Source organism: Erinaceus europaeus, chromosome 1 (assembly GCF_950295315.1).
Source record: "Erinaceus europaeus chromosome 1, mEriEur2.1, whole genome shotgun sequence".
In the NCBI taxonomy this organism is placed as follows: Eukaryota; Metazoa; Chordata; class Mammalia; order Eulipotyphla; family Erinaceidae; genus Erinaceus; species Erinaceus europaeus.
In genome coordinates this window covers 199,358,261-199,386,136 of record NC_080162.1, presented here as the reverse complement: position 1 = coordinate 199,386,136, position 27,876 = coordinate 199,358,261, and the positions used below count along the sequence as shown (strand labels likewise).

The 27,876-nt window shown below is 37.7% G+C and overlaps 1 protein-coding gene across 3 annotated transcripts in view; it reads left to right on the top strand.

Moving 5' to 3' along the window:
- The window catches only part of KHDRBS3 (KH RNA binding domain containing, signal transduction associated 3), a 194,311-nt gene that overhangs the window by 80,240 nt on the left and 86,195 nt on the right, over positions 1-27,876 (top strand). For 2 of the 3 annotated variants that reach the window (XR_009552426.1, XM_007521898.2), the window contains exons 3-5: positions 8,046-8,162; positions 15,561-15,707; positions 27,720-27,859. Coding sequence is in view for 2 of the 3 variants with exons in the window: in XM_007521898.2 (XP_007521960.1) it covers positions 8,046-8,162; positions 15,561-15,707; positions 27,720-27,859 (404 nt within the window). In the remaining variant the exon portion in view is untranslated. The remainder of the gene's footprint in view (positions 1-8,045; positions 8,163-15,560; positions 15,708-27,719; positions 27,860-27,876) is intronic. The other variant, XM_016187590.2, reaches the window with a different exon arrangement.

Sequence of the window (27,876 nt, the reverse complement as noted above, 5' to 3'; positions counted from 1 at the left end):
CTCCATACAAACCAAAACAGTTTCTCTGTTACTGAACACATATATGTTCGATGCTTCCTCTTAAGTATTTTAATTTTTTTTATTTATAAAATGGAAACATTGACAAGACTAGGATAAGAGGGGTACATTTCCACACAATTCCCACCCCCAGAGCTCCATATCCAATCTGCTCCCTTGAGAGCTTCCCTATTCTTTATCCCTCTGGAAGTATGAACCCAGTATCATCATGGGGTGCAGAAGGAGGGAGGTCTGGCTTCTGTAATTGCTTCTCACTGAGCATGGGTGGCACACTTCATAACAAAACCTCAAAACCTAGATATAGACCAGGGCCCATGAGATAGGGCATATGTACATATATCCATAAGTTCGGGAAAAATGAATACCTTAAAGAAAAGTGCACAATACTTTGCAGTGAGTCAAAAAATGAAGCAAGCAAGTAGAAAGAACTAAAAAGACACCTTAAAGTATCTAATAAAACATTTTTCTACTTAGACCTAGATACCCTCCTAACCTACCTCCTATTACATGTCTCCCAATCACTCCAAAGCTAACCTTGTCAGACAAAGTAAGAAAAGCTGAGTAAGGGCTAGACACTCATACTTTAATAATGACTCTTTAGTCATTACCCAGCCACCCCATCACCTGGGACCATAATCAGGGAGTCCTGGGATTCCCACACAAGACACGATGGACCTAGACCTCTAACAGATCCCTCTCACCACTGTCACTGGTCATCTCCATCAGGAATAACATAATGGAAGCCTCTTAAGTATTTTAAATGTCTGTGGAGTCTCTTGAGTCCCTCTCTTGTAGTTTAAGTGTTAATTATTTGCTGCAGGTGAAGTTTCCAAGTTTAGAGTGGGAGGGCACTGAGATGAGAAGGGCCTATAACAAAAGGGTTGTTTTAGCAAATATGAGACTTGATTTTGCCTATGAAATGACAATGTATGTTTAAGAAAAATAGTATAAGAAGAGCATTAAGCATAGAGTGTCTGTCTTTCTCTGACTTATTTCACTAAGCATAACATGCTCAAGTCTCATCTCTGTTACTGCAAATATCAGGATTTTGTCTTTTCTTTCTTTGTCTGTGGCCGAGCAGAATTCCATTGTGGTTATGTACTATTGGCTTGCTGGGAAAGTCAGGACCCATTTTTGTATGGAAAAATATATCATGACTTTTTTTCAACAACCCAATATGACAGTATCTGATTGCCTGTCAGCAGGTACTTACTTTCTGTACTTAATTTTAAATTTTATTCTTACAGTCTTGGGACCCAAACCCAGGGGCTTGTACATGCAAAACATACACTCTCCCCTAAGTTACTTCTCAGGGCATGCTTATGTAGAAATTTAAACGGTTGTTACAAGAATATCTGTGTCAGTTCCTCTCTTTGAATCAAAGGAGGTAGTGTGGAGAGTGAGTTGGGTAAGGGATGATACAGTTGGGTAAGGGATGATATCCTAGACTGAAGTGGTTGTGATGAGACCACAGAGAAATGGATGTGTTTTAAGAGATAGGTAGGGAATAGAAATACTACGGTTATGTGGTTGAATGTGTAGTCGGCACACTTTCTCTGCTTATGTTGAAGAGGATGTCAAGTGTTTGGCTCATGGAGAGAATGTCAGGTTTTTGACTCCAGTCCTGCATAGACAGCAGTGCCATGGGCTGGATTAAGGAATCTGGAAGAATAACCTTTGGAGGTACAGTGGCAGAAGTTACAAGTGCAGTTGTAGTATTGAGCTAGAGGTCAATACAACATCCCTTTGTTAAGCTAATTAGCTTTTGGTAAGCACCCAATTAAGAGAAACCTTTTAGTGGAGATTGTGACATGTTCTTGAGGTTTAGTTGTTTATGAAATGACAACTTAACTGTAATTGTTCCCCAAGGACCTGTGACATGTCACAAATATAGTTTAGATCAATTAAAGCTAGTTCAGGAGGCACTTGGTCTTTACCAATGAAGAGTATAATTAATTACTAGATCTTATACATCATATAGCAAAGATATTATGGTTACTATCTTTATAATCATCTGCAAAGTTTTCTGTTTACTGTTGTGGCACTTCTAATGTGTTAATATATTCGTGAAAAAATAATTGACACCTGGAGAAAAATTAGTCTTAGAGCTGGAAGTAACTTTGACCTTCCATACAAATCTATACACCAATGAAAGTAACAACTAGAGTTGAAATGTATTGAGTTCTTACTATCTTTTGTAAATGCTCTTTTTTAAAAAAATTCAGATTTAAGTAGATGAGACTTTATTTGAAGGGACAGAGAAAGGGACTATTGTAATACTAAGAGATCTGAATCATAGACCAGCCAGCATCTCAGATTTCAGACAAAGGATTTTCCTTTTTGAAAACGATGATTAAGAGAGCTTTCTTTGCTGGTAGGTGTTTTACATTTTTTTTTTTCTGTCAGGTGTCTAAAATATATGCTTAGGCCATATATTACTTAAGCCTTTGTTTACCCCATGTACTGACTGACAAAATTGAGTTGTTTTGTCTGATTTGGCGGGGGGGGGGCATTGCTTCTCGATCCTCAATTCTACTACTTCCAGGCTGATATTTTCATTCTTTTAATAATAATAATAATAGTTATTATTATTTTAGGTACAGATGGGGAGAAACTTGAGAGGAAGGGAGAGATAGAGAGAAAAAGAGACACTTAACAGTGCTAGTTCACCACTTGGGAGGTTTCCTTCCCAGCAGGTTGGGACCAGAGATTTTGGTATCAGATTAAATCCAAGACCTCCCATGGTCAAGGCTTATATTCTACAGCTGAACTACATCCCCAACACAACTTTTTTTTTCTTTTTTAAAACTACACTAAGATTTCTTATAAAAATCATGAAGAAATTGAACTTGTGAGTCAAGAAGACTGAAAACCTAGGAAATAAAAAGTAGCCAAAGTTGATGACACCTCTCTTTTACCAGTATTCCCAAACAAAATGTTTGACATTTGACACAAGACACTTTATTGTGAAGGGAAATTCCATCAATTTCTGATAAGACTTTGCCCATTATATATCAGTAGTGACCCACAGTCATTGTTGGCAACCAAACAAACATGCCACGTTTCCCTGTGTCCCCCAGGGAAGTGATGCAACCTGCAGTTGCAAACAGGCCAGGTAACCAAGCATATTGCTACTGTTGTGACTCAGACCTAAAAACATTCAGTATCTATCTGCTCAGTTTTGGGTTTTTTTTTCTTTTTCTTTACCAGAACGCTGCTCAGCTCTGGCTTATGGTGGTACTGGAGGTTGAATCTGGGACTTTGGCATGAGTGTCTCTTTGCAAAATCATTGTATTATCTACCCCTGCCTGCTCCTCTCAGTTCTAAACCTCAGACTCTCTTGACTTGTAGAGCTTTCCTCCATGACCTACCTGATTAACCTGCTTGTGGCTCATGATGCTTCTGTGTGGTGATGTTCTTAGTAGCCTTGTAGGTAATTGGAGGTCAATTTGTAATAAAAGGCAGGTATTGTTGACATAAAATTGTATGTATCTGCAATAGCTGAATTCCTCAAGTTACTAAGTTTCCTTGTGGTTGCCACCTGGACGTCACCTGTCTGGACTTGACTTCTCCGAACAGGAAGAGACAGAGACAGGGTGGGAGGGAAAGACACCATCGCATGTCAGGTGGGGGCTGGCTTGAAACCTGGATCATGCACAAGACAAAATATGCTCCTGACCCCTGAACCATCACCTTCTAATTCGGTGTATATAGAATGGGCACTATCTTCTACACTGCTCTGTTAGCTGATTTTTTTCTTCTTATTTTAATCCCTGTGTTATGTTTAGATGAAAGGAGACAGACTTATGTGGGCTAACTGAAACGTGTAGGCCAGCAAGACAACACACCTGTGGGAGGGTGCTGCCTTTGTCATACGTATCAGCCAAGTTTGAGATCCCCCCCCTGCTCCCCGCAACACATCGTGGGAAATTTTGTGCTGTGTTGTCTCTCCCAATCCCTCTGCTTCTCTGTCACTTTTTGTGTCTGAGAAAAGTTTGCCTGGCTGGTAAAGTCTTGGCAATGAAAAAGGAAAAATGTTTTTTGTTTACTAATGAGATATAACTAATAATCAGTATGCAGATGGGAAAGAGGGAAATTAAAGCACTTCTGATTGTCAGACCATTCAGTTATATCCTTACAGTGAACAGCAACTAACAGAAGTTACGTGGAGAAAGAAACACCTACAGTCAAAATGTAAATTAAATACGTTTCCTTCTGATGTAGAATCCTTTGCTTTTATGTTTTCTTATACTGCTATCAACAAATTATGCCACTTTTTGTGACTTAGTTTCCTCAGTATAAAATTAAGTGGGTCTCTTTAATTTTTATTAATTGGGAAATATTTAAGCAATTTAAATTTAAGCTAATAAAATATAGTGTGGAGATAATGTGTTTTGAACACAAAAATATACTTCTGTGCTGTTCTTGGAATCTTCCAAAATGAACATAAACTTAAAAAGCTATAAATCCACAGACAATGGAAGTGTGAGGCATTAGGCAAATTTATAGCAATAGTATTTTGGTAGCTAGAAAAATAAGTGTATAAATGGTAGTGATTTAGGAAGCCAGAGAATCAAGAGTATTTAGAGTGAGAGAAAGTCAGCCAGAAAAATGTTCACTGCTGTTGAAATCCTTGGAAAAGACTGAGGAACTATATGAATTAACCTGAAGGTGCATTTAGGGGTTAGAAATGAAAAGAGAAAGCTTGATTGAAAGTTTGTATGATAAGCGCACTGTAGGCTCTTTCCAGCTGTTGAAATCAAGTGTCTAGAGCTGGCAAGACTGCTTACTGGGTAGCAAGCTTGCCTTGTCGTGGGCATGGTCCAGGTTCATGTCTTGCCCCCATGCACTGAGGGAAGTTTTTGATGCTGGGTTGTATTTCTCAATCTACTTGTCATATCTTGTCTGTCTTTCTGTCTCCTTGAAAAAGTTGTCCTGCAGCTGTAAAGTACTAGTGACGATCAAATAAACAAATTCATTACCAGCAGGTTCTTGCTTCGCTATTTATTTATTTATAAAATAGAATTATTGACAAGACCCTAGGATAAGTGGGGTATAATTCCATATAATTTCCACCACCAGCACTCCATATCCAATCCCCTCTCTTGATAGCTTTCCTATTGTTTGTCCCTCTGCGAGTACCGACCCAGGGTGATTATGGGGTGCTGAAGATGGAAGGTCTGGCTTCTGCAATTGCTTTTCCGCTAATATGGGCATTGGCCGGTCGATCCATACTCCCATCCTATCTCTCTCTTTCCTTAGTAGGGCAGGGCTCTGGGGAGGTGGGGATCCAGGACATATTGGTGGGGATTGTCTGCCCAGGGAAGTCAGGTTGGCATCATGATAGTGTCTGGAACCTGGTGGCTGAAAAAGAGTTCACATATAAAGCAGAACTAATTGTTGACTAATCATGAACCTAAATAAACAAATTATTCAGATGAAGATTTGGGGCCTCTGTTTTTGGAAAAAGCTAGTAGGTCTATTTTAGTTATATTCCAAGGGGGCCCTGATCCAGCAACAGGCCAGAGATTTCCTGAAGAAATTAAGTAGAGAATTTCTAGAGACTAAAATCCAATAGAGAAAAACTGAGGCCGTGTGTGTTAGATTCCATCCTCAAAGTAAGAAGAATATTTCAATTAAATATAGGTGTGCTAGTTAATAATGGGATTCTCAATATTTTAAATCCATGACCTTCTCCTAGAGTATTGGGAAGTAAACTATCCAGAGAGAAGGGAGATATAATATACACACTGATATTCAAGTAACTTTTTTTTTTTAGGGTATCCTGCATACTCAATTCTAGCACTTCCAGGGTGACCTTTTTATTCTTTCCATTTTATTTTATTTTTAGATAGAGACAGGGAGAAACTTTAGAGGAAGGGGGAGATAGAAAAAGAGAGAGAGAGAGAAAGAGACGCTTACAGCACAGCTTCATCACTTGCGAGGCTTCTTGCCCTGCAGACTTGAACCTGGGTCCTGGCTCATGACAGATAATGTGGATAATGGGTGCACTTACCAGGTGTGCTGCTGCCTGACTCCCATTTTTATCTCAGAGAGAGGCCACGGTAGCCCCAATGTTGTAGTAACCCCACGTGTGAGTTATATCCCACCTCTTATATGACTTTTGTTGAATGAATTGCTCTGTCAGGTTTTGGTCAGCGATCAAGGCCATGTATAAAAGCAGAAATTACACTCAACATGTCAGTGTTTCAGTATTGAATTTAAAAAAATATATATATATATATAGTTAGCTGAGATCATCATCTGTAAAAAGTCCATAATTGAGAAAAAGTTCAACCCAAGCGAGTCTGTTGGAAGAAGCAGCTAGGGGGCCACTGTTACTAATATCCTCAGAAAGATAGAATTCATATTGCTTATAAAGTATTCCCAGTGCCATAGAAATAAGCAATAAAATGCTATTAGTTGTTAAACATTTGATAATTGAAATGACAGAGAGACTGGGTGGTGATATCAGTGCTTGGTTGAGCGCACATGTTAGGGTGCGCATGGACCCCCACCTGCAGGGGGAAAGCTTTGTGAGGGGCCAAGCAGGGCTGCTGGTGTCTCTCTTCCTCTTTGCCTCTCTATCACCCCCTTCCCTCTCAATTTCTGGCTGTCTTTACCCAATAAACAAATAAAGAAAATTTTAAAAAACGTAAAAAAGAAATGAAGGTAGTCAAGCGATATGTAAAGAATGCAGTCAGTCTCCTAGAAAGTAAAACAGGCAAGGGGGAATACCATAATGGTTATGTAAACAGGTTCTCATGCCTGGACACCAAAGTCCCAGGTTCAGTCCCTTATACAACCGTAAACCAGAGTTGAGCAGTGCGCTGGTAATAAGTAAGAGGTAAGTGAATAAGTAAGTAAGTAAATAAAATAGAGATGAGAGGAAAATTGAGAACTAGAGACCCGAACCAGGTCTACCAAACACATACTAAAATTTCCAGAAAGATAAAGGAGAGAGTGGACAGCAAAATACAAGGTGGGTGGAGATGGTTTGACATACTGATCTTTTCTACTTGTGTGATTATTTATTTAACATTTCAACAATCGCTTCTGTTTTTATATGATTTACTCCAAATATTTAAAAATTGAACTGGTAGTAACTGATTAGTAGTTATGTAAAGGCATTATCCCTAAAGCTCAGAGGCCCTAGGTTCTATCCTTGACAGAATGAATGAATGAATGAATGAATGAATGAATGAATGGGTAAAACCAACCTGGGGAGTAGTGCAGTGGGTAGATTGCTGAACTTGCATCCGTGAGACCCCCAGTTTGATCTCCAACAACCATATGCCAGAATGATGATTTTAATGAATGAATAAATGTATATTTTTAAAAATAGTATAGCAATGGCATGGATTATAGAAACTAGTTGATATCAAAGCAACAACTGCATGACTTTGTATTCAAGAAACTTCCAGTGACCTAGGAGGTGGCACAGTGGATAAAACAACTCTTAAGCATGAGTTCCCAAATTTGATCCAGTGTCCTCATGTGCAGCAGTGATGTTCTGGTCTGAACACACATCAAAGCATCTTTCTCCCTCCTCCTCACCTCTCTTGCCAGTCGGGATGCTTAAGAGCCTAGGTCATAGTGCTGCCTAGCCATATCTTCAGTATTATTTCCCAGGGAGATCTGTACATTATAATTCCAGAACACTACAAAAATACTACAATTGGCATCCGTTTTTCCATACATACTATTTTAGCCCTAGCATTGCTCATGCTTGTTGAATCTATGCATAGTCAGGCTCGCAAGATAAAATTCTGGGAAGCAAAATTTCTATTCAACTTGTGAAAATTACAAAGAAATTCCCATAGCTGTTTTGCAGCAGTTGATTTACAGGATATATAAAAATCTGAGTTAAAAAATTAAAAATACATCAATTTTAACTTATTTGTAGAAACTGTAGAGAAATTTTATTTTAAAATTGTGGAACATATTAGAATGTTTCCTAACATTTAGTGTCAGGAAATTATTTTTATATAAGAATGTTACAAATTTGGTTTATTTGTTTTTCCTAGTTCAACTTTGTGGGGAAACTTTTGGGTCCACGTGGCAATTCTCTGAAACGTTTACAAGAAGAAACCTTGACAAAAATGTCCATTCTTGGAAAAGGATCCATGAGAGACAAAGCAAAGGTATTACTGTAGGCAGTAGCGTTATCATCATTAAGTTATATGTCTTTCGATCACCCTATTAATGCATGTTATCTTAAAACTAATTATCTCAAGTGAAATTTCCTGAAAAGATATAATGTAATATCTTTGTGATATATTTAAACCTTAAAAATCACTAAGTTCAGAATATGAAGTATCTTAAACATCCATCTGTAACTATTATATTTATGAAATTCTAGTGGATTATAACTTTTAATAAAATATTTTATTTGTGAGAAACAGGAAAAAAGCCAGATTATTTGACACGTGATGTAAGACATCAATGGAATTCCACTTTGAGTCCAATACTTTCTCCATTCTATGAGTAATATATACCTTATGGGAAGTACAGCAATATTAAAATTGGTAGAAGGGTAAATCATCCATAATTTTTCTACTATCATTATCCAGATTAATGCCACTAGGTTTTTCCTCTGCACGTATTTCTCATAATTGACTATTTTTAAGAGACTTATAATCAACCCCAACCATCACTTAAGTTTTCAGCAGTCTTGAATTCATGATCCATCTTACTCTGCTTACCTTCTTCCCCTAGACTATTTTTAATGAAGTGGGTAATTTTATTTATTTATTTATTTATTTATTTATTTTCCCCCTCCAGGGTTATTGCTGGGCTCGGTGCTGGCACCATGAATCCACCGCTCCTGGAGGCCATTTTTTTCCCCCTTTTGTTGCCCTTGTTGTAGCTTTGTTGTGGTTATTATTATTGCCCTTGTTGACGCAATTCATTGTTGGATAGGACAGAGAGAAATGGAGAGAGGAGGGGAAGACAGAGAGGGAGAGAGAAAGATAGACACCTGCAGACCTGCTTCACCGCCTGTGAAGCGACTCCCCTGCAGGTGGGGAGCCGGGGGCTCGAACCGGGATTCTTATGCCGGTCCCTGCGCTTTGTGCCACGTGCACTTAACCCACTGTGCCACCGCCCAACCCCTGGTAATTTATTTTTTAATTCTTCATTATTGTTTCATGTTTTACAAAATTATAAGATTTCAGGGGTATGATTTTAGACCTGTGCATGGTAAGTGAATATCATTGAATGCTCCACTAGGGTCCTGTGTCCTGGCTTTGATAAGCACCATAATTCTCACAAAGTCTGAGAAACAGTTCGAGCCCCTGGCTCCCCACCTGCAGGGGTGTCACTTCACAAGAGGTGAAGCAGGTCTGCAGGTGTCTGTCTTTCTCTCCCCCTCTCTGTCTTCCCCTCCTCTCTCCATTTCTCTCTGTCCTATCCAACAACGATGACATCAATAACTACAACAATAAAACAGCAAGGGCAACAAAAGGGAATAAATAAGTATTATATATATTTATAAATATATATTTATATATATAGTATATAAATATATATTTATAAATATACTTATTTGATATATATATATAAAGTTATATTTATCCATCTGTTGACACACACACACACACACAGAATAAGAATATGAATATGCATATGAACCAGAATACTACTCTGGCTGGTGTAGTGTTCGTCCGTAAACCCTGAACTTAAAGCACTTATGTCTGATATTGCTGAGCCACCTTCACTACTTTTTTTGTTTGTTTGTCTTTTGTTTTTAATTTCCTTTTCACAATAAGGAGAAATGTGCTTTCCCCCTCACCTTTATTTACTTACTTTTTTTCTTATTATACTTTATAGGACAGAGAAAAATTTAGAGAGGAGTAGAGATAGATAGAGACATCTGCACAACCGCTTCACCTGTTCACCAATTGTGAAGCGACCCCCTGCAGGTGGGGAACGGGGCTCAAACCTGGGTCCTTGTGCATGGCAGTATGTTTGCTTAACCAGGTGTGCCACTGCTTGGCCCCCTTATTATGTTTATGAAGGAAGTTACTTAGTGAGAAGCAAGGTTTTGTAGCACCTGATGGCAATGATTAGGGCATTCACAGATACACAGGCAAGAGAGAAGCAAGGAGGGCAGATATTTTTAAGCTATTATTCTGTGTTTAAAAGCAAATGTCTGGCTGGCCATTAAGTGAAAAACATTCTAATATCACCAGTTACTAACAGTGTTGGTGATCCTTCCAGATGATGTCATTTCAAAGGCTAGTATCCGTTGCTTGCCATTGGCCTATGACGATCCCTCATTGGCAGTAGCTGGTCATCTTCATTTAAGGGGAATTGATGCTGTAAAATAACCTTTCTCCCTGATACTATGACACTTCGCTTCTAAGTCCCTGGAGTAACACTGAAGTGGATAGGGAGTTAGGGAATACTTCGTTATCTGCTACACCAGAATGGTCCCCATGATGCCCTGGCCACTGAGTGCTGCCCTGCTTTGTGTGGGCTACCCGTTGTTACACACACGGGTCTTTTTTCCCTAGACTACTTATCAGTCGTCCATTTGCCAATACACTTCACTCTTTGTGTTTGACAGCATCGACCAGTGAACCAATATGGAGAAATCTAAAAGTGACTGATTATTTCACCGGGTTACTCTGAAACTGTGGAGATAGTATGCACTGTGGATTTAAAGCCCACTGAGCCCCCTATGTCAACACCAGGATGAGACGTCCTTTATCCCTTCCTCATACCGTCCCACTCTTAAGCATGGCCTTCAGTGGAATGAGCAGTGCTTGTTAGAATGTATATATTCTGCTTTCCCTCACCTGTCTGTGTATTTCTTCTTTCCGTGGCTAATCAAGTCGATAGTTCCAGATCTTTGGGAGTATTTTGTGGAATTTTTTTTTCTTTATTGGGGGATTAATGGTTTACAATTGACAGTAAAATGCAATAGTTTGTACATGTGTAACATTTTCACATAACAATACAGCCCCCACCCCATCTTGGGATTGTTCCGTGCACTGGGAGATGACGTAGTTCAGGTATGCTTGACTTTCCCCTTCTGGGTTCAGTTTACTTCTCTTCTCTCAAAAATTTGAGGCAAATGGCATCAAACTGTGGGGTTAGGGCTGATGTAGAGTACTCGTTTTAAAGCATGAAATCTGTCATCTCCTTTCATGGAACTGCCTAGGCAATTCAAGCAAGGAAAAAAGCCTCACCAAACAGGCTTCTCCCAGTGTGGAAGGCTCAGTTGGGGTTATATCCATCCAGATGGCTTTGCTCATATTTGGGATTTACAGGCTGAAATAAATGACCCTGGGGTGGGAAAAGGAATAAACCAAACTGTCTGTAAGACTTTGTGAGAACTAAGATTTGGGGGGCAAGGGGCAAAGGAGTGATAACACCGAACGGGTGCTGGGTGTTGTTTGTAATTCTACATCTGCATTCTTAACATATCGTAAACCACTATTAATCACCCGTGAAGAATTTTATAAAAGTTCTCTTGAATGTTTTCTATTCTACAGACATTCCCCCAAATCTCACATAAGAAAGAGATGGCTGAGTAGTGTGCATTGTCATGCAGCAAAGTACATATTTGAGCTTTGCCTGCTGGCAACATTAACTTGAATCCATAAATAGAAAAAACGTTAAGGATATTTTTGTCTCTTTGAGCTTTGAAAAGATAATGTGGTGTTCTGAGTCTCATTATCTTCTTTAAAGTCTTCAGTACAATTTTATATATATATATATATATATATATATATATATATATTTTTTTTTTTTTATTTATCTCTCATTTCATCTGACCATATCTGCCTTTTCTTCTTACCGATACACTTGTGTAGTAGCTTGTACCACCCAGTTCATCAGTTATACCTCAAAGGCATTTCACTTACAGTAGCCACAAATGATGATTTAAGTAACAGATTTGTCCTGAAGTGAGTGCTCAAGTATCCTCTCTGCTGTATTATAATCGGAGGCTCACTGCTTGTAGTCTTGAAGACAGATATTGGTTAATTTTATGACTAGCTTTCTGTTGTCAACAGATGTTGAGTTGACAGGTTTATTATACCTATGGAATTTTTCATTCCTTGGGGTTTTTTTATTTTTATTTGCCTCCAAGGTTATTGACGGGACTCGGTGCTGGGACTGCGAATCCAGTGCTCCTGGAGGCTATCCCCCCCCCCATTTTTGTTGCCCTTGTTGCTCTTGTTGTTGTTATTGATGCCGTTGTTATTGGATAGGATAGAGAGAAATGGAGAGAGGAGGGGAAGACAGAGTGGGGAGAGAAAGACAGACACCTGCAGACCTGCTTCACCGCTTGTGAAGTGACTCCCCCGTGCAGGTATTTGAACCGGGATCCTTAATCCAGTACTTGGGCTTTGCGCCATCTATGTTTAACCCACTGCGCTACCGCCCGACCCCCTTATTCCTTGGTTTTAAGGTATTATCCTCCTATGCTATCAGTGTTCACTATTTTTATTTTAATGTGAGCATAATTCCTCTTTGATATCCTTGCATTAATGAAATCATTGGAAATGGTCCCGACATATATCAGTTGTCTCTGTGGCACAATAAACACTATGATCCTATAGTTTGAACAACTTTCACTTTGTGCCAAACATTATGCCTACTTTTGGGGGCAACATCCTTCCTATCAAGGAATACTAGACTAATTAATACTATAACTGTATAATAATGATTATTACTGTAATTATCATTATGCTCATTTATTCTTTATTGTGTGTTAACCTTCATTTTAAAGACTTCATGTCTTTAGATATGAAATGATTTATGGTAGTTTTTTTTATTAATAAGCTCTAATTATTAGTACCAGTAATTCCTGTTACTACAACAGTTATGTGAGCAAGTAGGCATTATACTATTATTACCCCTACTTAAAATTTTAAGAGGAAGATCATCTCCCTATACTTATATAGTAAATCTTGAACTTCAGGCTTGAGGACTTTAGAACGTGTGTGTTTCCCCAAACACTGTGGTGTCTTTCATTATTAGTCTATAACATCATCTGGTAATAACTGCTCCCTTATTGAATTGTGTGATAGCTCTGATCATAAGACAGCTTCTCTGTTCAAGTGGAAAGTTATGACAGAAATAAAAATGTTTGATTATGAATCGAATCGATTGCTATCTCATTAAAATCATTAATTTGGCATTATATTGTAAAAATGAGTATTTATTTTAGTAGTTCATCTTTCAGAAATCCAGTTAATAAACATCATTTATCAAAGGCAGGTCATCACATAGGTGACTGGAAATATGATTAGACATATAAGGATAAGATTGATTAAAAAAATAGTGCTTTTTAAATTTTCTTTAATGGAGAATTAATGGTTTACAGTCAACAGTAAAATACAGTAGTTGGTAAATGCATAATATTTCTCAGTCATAACAATTCAACCCCTACTAGCTCCTCTGCCATCATGTTCCAGGACTTGAACCCCCTCCACCAAGCCCAGAGTCTTTTACTTTGATGCAATACACCAAACCTAGCCTAAGTTCTGTTTTGTGTTTTCTTATTTTTCAACTTCCTTTTTTATTATTAGTGATTTAATAATGATCAACAAGATTTTGGGATAAAGGGGTACAATTCCATACAATTCCCACTACCAGAGTGCCATATCCCAATTCCTTACAATTCCCACTACCAGAGTGCCATATCCCATCCCCTCCATTGGAAGTTTCCCTATTTTTTCATCCCTCTGGGAGTCTCTATGGGGTGAAGAAGGTGGGGAGGAGGGTCTGGTTTCTGTAATGAATGGTGCTTTGTATACTCAACAAATTCTGAGAAAAATATATCGAATGATACAACTTTTATTAGCTCTTCCCTCCTTGAAATGGTTTTTATTTTATTTCACTTTATAACCCACTTTCTGTAAATATTCAGAAAATTAGCATTTGTTGAATGTCTACTATGCACAAGGCAGTGTACTGGGTGATATGATCATTTTTTGCTTCACCAGGCATTTACATATAGACTGTTGTTCTGTTAGTCTTCTCTATGGTCCTATGTTTACATATGTTTAGCACCATATGATGTGCAAATTAAAGGTGAGATTGCATTTAATTTTCTCAAATTATAAAACTCTGTAGCCAGCGTATCTAACCCTTTTCCATGCTTTATATACTGATCTCTTTTTAAGGATTCATATTCAGTTAATGTTTTATTAATATTATTATTGCTTTACCACCTTGGTTTTCTGTTCCATTCCATTGTTCCCAGGGGCATTTCCCATACATTCCTTTTCAGTAGCAGATAGAGACGAGGGCCACACAGAGAGGAGAGATACCACAGCACTATTTAGCCTATAAAGTTTACTCTGTGCATGCTGCTCCCATGTGCTGCCAGGGGTTCGAAGCCAGATCCACCTGCATAGTAAAATATGTACTTCATTAGATGAGTTCCCAGCTCAGACTCACGTTTTAAATCCTGAGGGGTTTTTACTTCCTTAAGGTCTTGGTTTATAATGAAACTAGATGGTGTTATTGCAAAGTCATTATACTCATTTTAATCTGTCTGAATTTAATAAAGGAAACAGACTATATAAAAACCTATATCCTGTCATTGCTGTGTTACTGAAGCCCAATTAGAAAAAGATAGTGTAGCAAAGGTTGTAGTCACTTTTAATCTAATTTTCTCCCTAATTTTATTATGTAAACCAATATATATAATTGTGTGTTGCTAACTCTAGGCCTTGCTTATACATGATTTTAGGCCACTTTTTTTTTTTTATTCAGAGAGAGAGAGAGGAAGAGGAACAGACACATAACACCAAGCTTTTCCTAGTGTGGTGGCTCCTCCCATGTGACCCTTGCTCTGTGGGCCATGAGTATAACAAAGCACACATCCACCCCATTGAGCTATCTCTTTAATGTCCATAAACTTAACAAAAAAAAAATTGTCAGAGCTACGTAAAATCATATTTCATTTAACTTTTGCACTGTTTGGTCATCACTTTCTAGTGCTTGATATGCAGACTTTTTTAAATGACTATATGAATAAGTGCATGGGCCTAGGAGTGCAGAAATACTGCAAAGTTCTTCCTTTAGGAAATACCTGTTTATGATCTCACGATCTCCTATATAGTGAACACATTCACAGGGGTGGAGAATGCCAGGCCAAGCAGTGGTCACTTTCTGCTGACTTAAATGAAATAATTAAATTTAAAAATGATGTATTTCAGTAGTGAGATGAGCTTAGACACTTGCACGGCTGAGGAGCTGAGGAATGTCCAGATCTGTGCAGTCCCTGAGGGGGTATGTTCATGGGAAGGAGGCAGGAAGGAGAAAAGAGTAAGAACCTGCAGTCCTGAACCAGTGATGGAACATTCTGGGTGGCAGGCATTGAGCTTCACTCCAAGAGTAGAGTGCCTGGGGGGTGGGGGGGTTCATTACAAACCAGAGGATGGTGGGATCAGGTTTATATTTTAAACTTTTCTTAGGTGTTTGCTTTGGAGTGAGTGCATGCCACATTGGCTCTGGGTAATTTTTATTGTCTCCCCCCCCCTTAAGGACCCATTTAAACATGATTTTTCTTTCTTTAGGAAGAAGAGTTGAGGAAAAGTGGAGAAGCAAAGTACTTCCACCTCAATGATGACCTGCATGTTCTCATTGAAGTTTTTGCTCCGCCAGCAGAAGCATATGCCCGAATGGGACATGCTTTAGAAGAAATCAAAAAGTTTCTCATTCCTGTTAGTACTTTTTTAAAAAAATAGTTAATTTGTATTTTGAAGTCCTTTATTTCTGTCTTTGATATTTCTCATCAGCGTAAATAATTCCATAGTTCTGTATGTGTTGAAGATATATATATATATATATATATATATATATATATATATATATATATATATATATATATATCTTGCTAGTATCTCTGCTCCCCTGTCCCCTGTTAATTACCTACTCTTCATGTACCTATGGAGTAATGAATTTTTATAGAAAATCAAGTAATATCACTAATTTTGCAGTTAAGGAAGTTAAAACAGCCAGCATTTCAAGTTGTAAACACTTAGTCCAAAGTTTTGATTGATTTATTTATTTTAAACACTTCAGATTGCCTTAATATTCACTATTCCTTATGACAGATGCCTTTGGGCTGCCCAAATACAAGTATTTTGCTTGGTGTTAGCACATGCAAATAAACAGATCCTTACCCCCAGATACATAGTGTGGGGGAAGAGGGGAAGAGAGAAATACAAGTAGGTGATGGCAGTGCTACAACGTGAAAAATAATGGCAGGCCAAAACACAAGTATGAAGAGGAGAGACACTGTACTGACATGCTGCCTTCAGCCAGGTATTTTATGTTTTGTTAACAATCGAAAAGAAAAGTCTTTTTTAAAGGATGCTTATCCTGTTTATATAATGAGAGAAAAAAAGACCCAGAACATTACTCTGGCATGTTGTCATCATACTTGCAAGGCCTATGCTCTTCTCTGAGTCTCTGTCCCAAATGCAATAATTGATAGTCTTCTTGAATCATTATCAGACACTTTGATGTTTCTACGAATGTGATAAATGAGGGGCTAGATAACGCCTATCTTCATTGAGAGAGCTAAGGGAAGATGATTTTGCGGTAGAGTGTGGCACTTGGATGCCTGAAGCCCAAGTTCTTTGTCAGCACAGTGCTTATCAGTGGTATTCTGGTTTGACTTTTTGAAATCCATGTTTGAGTCTTCATATAATTTTCTATATTGTTGCCTGTTCTAGATTGAAAAATTAAACACTTTGATTCATGGCAATTTTATTTTAAAGTTTTCCCATCTGCCAAAGAGCTGTCTTAGCAACCCCAGGCTAGTCTTAGAGACTGAATTTTATACTCAGCACATTCACTGAGACTATTACTTGCAGGGAGAAAATTTGTATTGATAGGGAAAAAGTATCTTAAATCTTGAGTGCCTGGAAAATCCATAACATGGAATTAATTGTATTAAGTATTTTACTTGAAAACTGAAAACAGTTGGTATATTTGTTAGTTCCCTGAAATCAGTATAACAGTCCATTCTTTTAGTTGAAAATCACAATTTTAAATCTAGGAAATAACTCACTGGCAGAACACAGACTTACATGGTTGAAGTCTCGTGTTTGATTCTCAGCACTGCAAATGCCCGATTTGAACAGTGCTGTGGTCTCTTGTCATTCTTTTGTGAATGTGAAAATAAATAAATTTTAAAAAATAGTTTTCGAGTATTTTCAAAGTGATAGGGTGAATTAATATGTTGTGAACTGTACCCTTAGGAAGTTTATGTAATACCCATAGAAGAGATGAAAGAGAATCGGTTACTCATTAAAGCAGCTTTATAACTGTGAATAGGACTAAACTAAGGAGAGCTTTTCATTTCAGATCCATTTAGTGTTGAGCACAGAACACTCCTTTAGTTAAGGAGGGTTGAGTGCATTTCTCCAAGATGGTAGCCACAGTGCTTCTTCTTCTAGCGTTTGCCCTTCTTCCGTAGCCAGTCAGCAGCGTCAGGTTGAGCCTGATGTAAAGTTTCGAGACCTCCTTTGAATCTGGAGAGGTGGCAGTCGTTGACTATGTGGGTCATAGTCTGTCTGGAGCCGCAGGGGCAGTTCGGGTCGTCTCTGGCTCCCCAGCGATGGAACATAGCGGCGCACCGGCCATGGCCTGTTCGTACTTCCCACCATCTCATTCCTTTGACAGTGGATCTCAACTGGCCCAAATAACTTTTAAGTGGAGGTTGCAAAGGTTTTCTTTTCTGTTTCCTTCTAAATATTTTATTTATTTGAATTTCTTAAATATTTATGTATTTATTCCCTTTTGTTGCCCTTGTAGTTTTATTGTTGTAGTTATTCTTGTTATCGTTGTTGGATAGGCCAGAGAGAAATGAAGAGAGGAGGGGAAGACAGAGAGGGGGCGAGAAAGATAAACACCTGCAGACCTGCTTCACCACTTGTGAAGTGACTCTCCTGCTGGTGGGGAGCCAGGGGCTCAAACTGGGATCCTTAAGCTGGTTCTTGCGCTTCCTGCCACCTGTGCTTAACCCACTGAGCTACCGCTCAACTCCCTATTTATTTATTTTTTTTACTCTTTGAGCTATGTCTCTGGTGGCCTGGGAAGTGGTACAGTGGATGGAGTGTCTGACTCTCAACCATGAATCCTGTTTCTAGTTCATTTTAAGTTAATTTTGGAGCATGAGACAAGTTTAGAATTAAATATTTCTTTATATGGCTACCTAGTAGTCCAAGCACCTGTCAGTTGAAAAGACAGTAGTTTCCTTATTATATTGATTTCATACCATTGCTCATTTATGTTCATGTTCTGATGCCAGCACCATATTCTTTCCTTCCTTGTAGTAAAGTTAGAAATTCAGGTTACATAAGTTCTTCGACTTAATTCTTTCTCAAAATTGTTTTTATTGTTCTGGCTCCATTACATTTTTTTTTAATTTTCCCTTTTATTGCCCCCTTTTTTATTGTTGTTGTTATTAATGTCGTCCTTTACATTTTTATGTATACTTGGGCATCCATTTGTCAATCTCTACAAAAAAAAAAAAAGCAAAATCTGCTAGGTTTTGATAGGCAATGTTGATTAATTCATAATAATGAAATGTCTCTTTTGAAGTTTTTCAGAAGATATTCTTTAATTTCCTTCAGTTGTGGTCTCTAATTTTCATAGTCCCGGTTTTATGTAACTGGAAACATACTTCTAAGGAAGGAGGCACAGTGAGCAAAGTCTTGAGTTAGCTTCCCCAGTCTCACACGTGCCACAATGTTGCTTAAGCTCTTTCTTTCTCTCCTCTTCTGTCCTCCATACATAAAGATTTTAAACATTATTGATTAATTTTGGCATCTTTAATCTTTTGTAAGTGAAATTATTTTTAATTGTATTTTCAGATCGTTACTAATCTATATAAGTACAACTCATTTTAAAACATATTTATTTATTTATTTTGTTGCCCTTGTTTTATTGTTGTAGTTATCATTGTCATTGATGTCATCATTGTTGGATAGGACAGAGAGAAATGGAGAGAGGAGGGGAAGACAGCGGGGGAGAGAAAGACACCTGAAGACCTGCTTCACCGCTTGGGAAGAGATCCCCCTGCAGGTGGGGAGCCAGGGGCTTGAACTGGGATCCTTATGCTGGTCCTTGTGCTTTGTGCCACCTGCGCTTAACCTGCTGCGCTACCGCCCGACTCCCAGTACTACTCATTTTTATGTATTGGTCTTTTAGTTTGTCATCTTCCTGATATTAGATGCATGGATGGATACACAGGTATACTCTTGTGGACACTGGCACTCACTCCTACATTCACACATGGTTTCATTTATGTGTATATATAGAGAGAGACACACACACATAGGGAGAGTTAGAACTGCCCTCAGTGTCACGTGGTGTTAGTGCTCAGAAGTATATCATACATAGGATACATAGGACTGGCGCACCAGGCACTTTTCTCAATGACTTTTTTTTTTTCTCTGTCTCACGTATTTTTTTTTTTCTCTGTCTCACGTGGGTTTAAATGTAACCACTAGAATTTCCTACACACAGAATCATGTCATCCTTGACAGAGTTGTACTTTTTCCTTTCCCCAGTCTGTGTTCCTTCATACACACTAAAAGGACTTTCATTGAATTGCTGAATAGAATGGGAGGGGAACATCCTTGTTTCTAGTCTTTCCCCAGTAAATATGATATTAACTGTAGGATATATAGATAGATAGATAGATATAGAGATATAGATATAGAGATATAGATAGATAGATATAGAGATATAGATATAGAGATATAGATAGATAGATATAGAGATATAGATATAGAGATATAGATAGATATAGAGATAGAGATATAGAGATATAGATATATATATACTTGCTACCCTTTTTCATTTGTGGGAACTCATCTATTCTGTTGAGTTTTTATCAGGAATAAGTTGTGGATTTTGCTAATGCTTTTTCTATCTACTGATATATATTTTTTTCTCATTTAGCTAATAATAGCATTGCATTATTTAATTTTCATATCTTAAGTCAAATTTGCAAGTTAAGTCTGTCTTGGTCATGATATATTAACCCCCTTTATGTGTTTCTTGGATTTCATTCACTAGTAATTTATTAATAAATTATTTTGAATGTATATAATCCATAATAGATTTGCTTGTAGTATAATACTTTTATTTTTTTCTATCTTGACCCTCACACATTTATTCTTTGTCATGCTCTTCATTTCTTCCTATGAATAGAGTTGCCACGTGCTATTTCTTTATTTCATTCTGAAGGGATAGTTTAGGTAATTCTAAGTTGACAGTGTTTTCCTTGAGGTAGTAGCGATCTGTTCTGAATTCAGGCCTGCATCTTTAGTTTGGATGATGAGAATTTTGTTCTAGACATGATATAATGTTTTTCTCCTATGGCTTTAGTCAATACTTTTTCTTTGATTTTCATCAGTTTTACTGTGTGTATTTATTGTTAAGCTTTTTAGATTTCTGGGCTCATTTTTTTTTCTTTAGATGTGGGGATAATTCAACCATTATTTAGACTGTCTGATTTCTGCTGGATTTTTATTTTATTGGGTTGTTGGAAAAGTCATGATTTTTTAAATGTTTTTCTGTGCAAAAATGTGTCATGACTTCAGTCCAATATACGTTGACACATGTAATGATTCCCACTGACCTCTGATAGTAATATATATATATATTTTTTTTTTCCTCTCTATATTTCTTACACTGGATTTAAAAAAAAATTTTATTTATTTATGAGAAAGATAGGAGGAGAGAGAAAGAACCAAATGTCACTCTTGCATGTGTGCTGCCGGTGATTGAACTCAGGACATCATGCTTGAGAGTCCAAAGCTTTACCACTGCGCCACCTCCTGGACCACACACTGGATTATTTTAATCCATCTTTTTTTTTTTTTTCCATAGTTATTGGTTCACTCTTTTCCCATGTCAGGTCTACCATTGCTAATTCTCTATTGAAATTTTCATTGTGGTTATGGTTTTATCATCTTAAAAATATATCTTTGGTTATTTCAGAATAGGGGCTCTTTCCATTAGTTCCCCCCCCAACATTTTTGTGTTCAAAAATTTTATTTTCTGTTTAATTTTCTGTGTTTGATTCATATGAACATTATTCCAAGAGTGTTGTGAGGTTTCTTTTTCTTTATTTCCTTAATAATTTATTTGAACCAAGGCTGTGAAGTCTGCCTCTTTCATGTTTTATAGCTAATTGTATCTTTTTTTTCATACTATTCTTTTAAAGCCTGCTCTGCTTAAACAGTTTTCTGTCAGTATTACTAAGTGTTCACCACTACTTGGTCAGTGATTGTACTTCCAACACCTGGCCAGTTTCTACCTTTTGCTCATGAAACAGTGAGTTCACTGAGAAATACATGAAAATGTTAATCCGTTTTCATTCTCTGCCAAGATTTCTTATGTCTACTACACACAAGCACAGACTGTTACCAAGGGCATATAAAGAATCAGCTTTCTCTGTTCTGTGCTTCCATGTTTCTATATTCATTCCTTCTGTGAAAGCTGAACTCCTACAGAGCTTTCCACAGCCATTTCAGTCTCTGGATCATAAAACTTTGTCCATCTGTGTCCCACCTTAAACCGTAGTGTTAGACTTGCTGGTTGACTGGTCTTCTGTATTCATTCAGCTCCAGAGGACCCTTTCGTATTGATAATGCTGCCGAACGTGGATTTTTGTTTGTTTTTATTTTTACTTTCCACACTTTCTTTTAAATTAAACTCTTGGTGTGACCATAGAGTGACAGCAAACAGAACAGACTCTCTTTCCAAAACAAATTTCTTCTGATAACAAAACTACTGTTGTTTTTATTCCCTTATTTGTATTCATATTCACCACCTGGACACTGGAGCAGAGGCGGTCACATCCCCATAAAAGGATACGAGAGACTGGCTCTTCTTACTATAGATTTCACAAATAAGCATATTATATTTTTAGTATACTGTCTAACTTAAATCCTTTTCAGTGATCTGATGTCTCTTTCTACCCATTTGGTTCGCGCTCTCTCATTTTTGTGTCTGTGCTTGACAAAGCTTTCTTGAGCTCAACATTCATTCATAATTCTAATCCCTGTTCCATTCTTCATAATCGATGGCAGTGTTGATAGTAATGTCATAACCGATTAACTTTTCAGGTACCGTATTAAAGTTATTAATCAGCGATTGGTTATAATACAAAAATTACGTAGTTTCTTTAGTCTGCCAAGTATCATATATAACTTTCTTTCCTTGCTGATTTATCATTATTATTTCTAAGTCCAAGAAAATTGTAACTATAGTGATTACCTCAGTGTATATCAGAAGAAAGTTAAAAAAAGAAATACTTACAATCTTACAGCTGATTACTACATTTGGTTCAATTCAGTCTTAGCTTCAGATACGAGTGACTTCTATGAATATTTTGTTCTTGTCTGCTTCAAAATGTACTTATACAAATACAATGATTACAGTGTTTTTTTTTTTCTTATGGGTGTGATTAATGGTTTACAATAAATACTATTGTTGATGCATGGGGAACATTTCTCAGGTTTCTGCAAAACACACTTACCCTCAGTGTACGACCTCCTCCATCCTCATGCGCCCATACCTGAAAGCCAGCCTCCACCCTCACCCACGCCTAGCTCTGTGTTTTGTTGCAATACACCAAACCTAGTCCAAGTTCTACTTTTTGTTTCTCCTTTCTGTCTTATTTCTCAACTTCTGTTCATGACTGAGCTCATCCCATATGCAGCCTTTTCTTTCTGGCTTATCTCACAGTGGTACTGTTTTAACCACTTTCCATTAATTAGAGATTTTTTTTTTTAAGATTTTATTTATTTATGAGAAAGGAGGAGAGAGAAAGAATCAGACATCACTCTGGTGCATGTGCTGCCGGCGATCGAACTCGGGACCTCATGCTTGAAGAGTCCAAAGCTTTACCACTGTGCCACCTCCCGAACCACAGAGAATGTTTTTTAAAAGATTTTTGAAGATGGCCTCAGTTACTGGTTTTCTCCTTGAAACTGTTCTTAACCACATACGTGTTTGTATCCCATCACTTAATACCTTCAACTGCACAGATATTTGTTCCTTATGTAGTATTTTCTGTTTAGAATGTACTTTTGCAGGTGATCTCTTAATCTCCCCATGCTTTGATAAAGGACTATGTATATATTAGTGATAGATTCCAGTGACTCTTCTGAGGTCACATTACTCACCAAATTAATTTGTAGATGAATCTGTAGTTGTAGTGAAATTTATGACTCTTAATTCCTAGCCATTTCTACTGATCTTAGTGCTTGTTTTCCTTGTCTTAATTTGCTTTCCCCCTTTCCACTGTGCAAATGTAAACCAATTATCATTTCAGTTTCTATTTCATTGGCATTCCTGTTATTTTTCTTACTCCATAATGTGTTCTACTGCACAAAGGTTTTTGTTTAGTTCTGTTTTTGTTTTTTTTCTTTTTGTATCCTTTAAAAGGAAGAAATAATAACTTACTAAACATATGTTTTTGGAAAGATCGCTTACCTGGAAAAGTGTCTGCTTTAATACGCAAGCTACCCATTTCAAACCCCATACCTTCATCTTTTCACTCTCTTTCTGCCTCTCTCTGAAGAGTCACCCAGGAGTGGTGATGCCCTGACAATGACCATAACATTTAGTAATCAGATTTCATATTTTTAATCATAAATAATTTAGGAAACTCTTCCCGAACGTTTGTTTCCTACTTGGATCTGCTCGTGTTTCTTCGTTCCTATCATCTTCTGTTTCTTCCTTAAAGGCAGTTCATCTCATTTCCTCATGTGACTCTATAGGTGTAAACTCCAATATATTTGCAGCTCAGTTCACTCTCCATTTCTCTGTCATGTATTCAGCACCAGCCTTTCTAAAACTGTCTCTGAAATCCATAATGCCTTTATTGTTAGTGAATCTCATGAACTTAATGCTTGGCTGCCTGACAGGTCATGAATGCCATACTGACTCTCTGTGGTTTTCATAACATCATCTCTTTGTTTTCCTTACCACACTTCTTGCTCTGTTTTTAATAGGCTTTTCTTTTCCTCCCCATTACTTTATCTTGATGCTTAAATCTATGATCTGAGCACTTCACTTACTCCATGAATACGTCTCAAGCAGTATTTCCTATTGTTGACATTTCTGTGCAATTAATTCTTAAGCTAGGTTTTCATAATTCTAGAAGAACTCCCAGGACTCAGAAATTCTGTTACACTCAATAACTATAGATGATGTTGATGAAAGGATAAAGATCAAAATAAGGGAAGGGGAGTGAAAAGAAGGGAAGGGAAAGTAAGAGAAGGGAAGGGAAGGTAAGGGAAAGGAAGGGAAGGGACAGAACGTGGACTCAGGAGAAACCAGGCATCCCTTCCTAGTGGAGCTGCATATTTAATTATCTGAGCAGCAACAAGTGACAATGCATATGAAGTGATACTAACCAGAGAAATTTTCCTGAGCCTTGGAGTCCAGTTTCTCTTGGCATTCATTCACATAGACATGCAAGTGCTGTTGCCTGTGACCTAAGTTTCTCAGAGTTCAGCTCCAACATCCCATTTCCCGAGCCAAGGCAAATATTCCCCACCAGTCAGGTCTCCAGAGTAGTTTTACCTATCAAAACTGAATGCCTTGACCACAAAGCCCAAGCCCATATTAAGCTCATGCTAAATATTCTATAGTCTCTTCTTTATCTCCTTCCTCCCTCTCTCCCTCCCTCCCTCCTTCCCTCCCTTCCTTCCTTCCTATTTGATAGAACAAGAGAAATTGAGAGAGATGGGTGAGATAGAACAGGAAAGAGAAACAGAGATACCTGTAGCAGGGCTTTATCTCTCATGACGTTAGTTATCCATAGATGTTGGGCCTTAATTTGGGCTTTCTGATCTGTTCTACTGGTCCATGTGTCTGTCAAGCGGGCCTGGCTGTTTTGATGACAATCACTTTGTAATATGCTTTAGTACCAGGAAGTGTGGTGTCTCCATTCTTTTTTTCTCAGGGTTACATTGGCAAGTCTGGATATTTGCTGGCTCCAGATAAACTTGTGTAGCTTTTCTGTTCCTTTATTTGGTCGAGCCTTGATAGGGATTGTGTCACATCTGTATTTGACTCTGGGTAAGATAGTCATTTTAATATTAATCCTTGCAGTTCATGAGCACAGGGATATCTTTGCAACCAACATCACCAAAAGCAGGCTGATGCAGCGTGAAAAACTGTAGACTGATATCCACAGTGAAGATAGATGCTAGGGTGTAGAAGAAAATCCTAGAAAATTGGCTACAACAGTGCATTTAAAAGATTATGTATCGGGAGTCGGGCTGTAGCGCAGCGGGTTAAGCGCAGGTGGCGCAAAGCACAAGGACCAGCATAAGGATCCCGGTTCGAACCCCGGCTCCCCACCTGCAGGGGAGTCGCTTCACAAGCGGTGAAGCAGGTCTGCAGGTGTCTAGATTTCTCTCCTCTCTGTCTTCCCTCCCTCTCTCCATTTCTCTCTGTTCTATCCAACAACGACAACAACAATAATAACTACAACAATAAAACAACAGGGGCAACAAAAGGGAATAAATAAACTAAATAAATATTTAAAAAATCATGTATCATGACCAAAGCGGGATTTATACTAGAAAGGCAAGGATTGTTATTCATATGTATATCAATAAATATAATCTACCCCATAAACAAAAGAGAAACGATAGGCCACATGCTTTTTCAGTAGATGCCAAAGAAAGCTTTTGTTAACATCCAACATGGTTTCATAATCAAAACATTAAGCATAATGCAGGCTGACAGAGAACTCTTCAATCTAATTAATAATCTGTTGACTACAGTCCTACAACAAACAACTTTCTCAATGTGAGAAACTGAAATCCTCCCCTCTTAGATCGGGTACAAAACATGCCTGCCTACTATTTCAGTTAGCATTTAACATAGTCCTAGCTACAGCAATTAGGCAAGAAAAAGGGATAAAGAGCAATACAGATCAGAATGGAGTAAAATTATCACTATTTTCAAGTGACTTGATAACAGTGTAGATATGAAATCCAAAGGATTACAGTAGAATACTCCTGGAAATGGTTGGACAATATAGTAAGGTGTCAAGCTACAAAATCAATATTTTTTAAAAAGTGACATTCCTCTGTACAAATGCTAAACCAGAAGGAAAAAAATGTGTAATTTGGGGACTGGGCAATGCTTAAGTGCATGCTCATTACAAATTACAAGGATTTGGCATCCAGCCCTTGGCTCCCCACCTGCAGGGGGGAAGCTTCACAAGTGGTGAAGTAGGTCTGCAAGTGTCTGTCTCTCCCCCTGTCTCCCGCCCCCCATCTCAATTTCCAAAAAAGTGTAAATAATGGCCACCAGGAGGAGCAGTGGATTCCTCGTGCCTGTACCAAGCCCCAGCAATAATCCTGGAGGCAAAAAAAAAAAATGTGTAATTACTTGGGATATGATCTATATGTATATTTTTAAGTGCAAATGATTAATCTTTAAAGATTTGTTTATCTTTTATCTATGTTAGTGATGGAGAAGGAGAGACAGACTAATGAAAGCACTACACAGATCTACTTTATAGTAGTTCAGGGATTGAACCTGGGACTTCTAGACCTCAAACATTAAGTCTGGTGTGCAACAGTTGAATTATTTACGTGGCCCTCCTAACTCTTTCTTATGTGTGCCCCTCCTCCCCAAACTATCTACTATTAAAAAGATATATTCAATTTTAGAAATATTGAATTTTACTATTTATATACTTTGCAAATAGAAATGTACAGAAAAAACCTGCCTGTGGTTCTTAAATTCAGTGGAATTGGCATGTATAAATATATTTCTTCAGGGACCAAGTGGTGGTGCAGCTGGTAAAGAGAACAGATTACAGTTCTCATTGACCCAGGTTCAAGCCCCCGGTCCTCACCTACAGGGGGAAAAAGTGGGGAAGTAGGGCTGCAGGTATCTCTCTTGTCTCTTTCCCTCTCTGTCTCCTCCCTTCTTGATTTCTCTCTGTCTTTATCCAATAATAAATAAATGAATAAAATATGAAAAATTAAATATATTCCTTCATTAAATTGTTTCTTGAAAGCAGGATCCATGGTGTCTTCATTTCTCTTATACGTCATTGGTGCTCAGTAAAGACCTGTTGAATTAAATATTAGTGAGCAAATAGCAGTTATATAGAATACCTTTCACTTTTGTTTTTATTTTATATTATTTTTACCTTTGCCAATGCTCTGTTGCTTTGGGCTTTCTTTCAAAGAGAGAAAGAGGGAAAGACCCCATAGCACTGAAGATTCCCTGCTTAATAATTACTTCCATATTGTATAAAGGGGCTTGATCTTGTGTCATGCCCTTGTGTCATGCAGATGCCCACCCAAGTGAGCTGTCTTGCTGGGCCCAGTCTTTCAATTTATAAATAATTCTTTCACTTTAAAACTATCACCATGGAAGCAATTACTAATGAGAGTAAGTCATTTCCATTTTGGGGAAAATACTTTTGTTTTTTTTTATATATATAACAAATTATTGATACATTTTCATTAAGACAACATCAAATCTTATCTGCTGAATTAGTTTTCTAACCTCCACTTTTTTTTTTTACTAAAATGTGCTTGTCTTTTGTCTTAAAATGCTTTTGTATTTTTCTTATGTGAATTGTGACAACTTTTTGTTGCTTGTTCTAACCACTTTTGTGATTTTTCAGATGAGATAAATCTCGACATTTTGTGTCTTCTGTTTAGGACTATAATGATGAAATCAGGCAAGCACAGCTTCAGGAATTAACATATCTGAATGGTGGTACAGAAAACGCAGATTTGCCAGTTGTCCGGGGGAAGCCCACTTTGCGTACAAGGGGTGTACCAACCTCCTCGATAACCAGGTAGGTGTGATAATTTG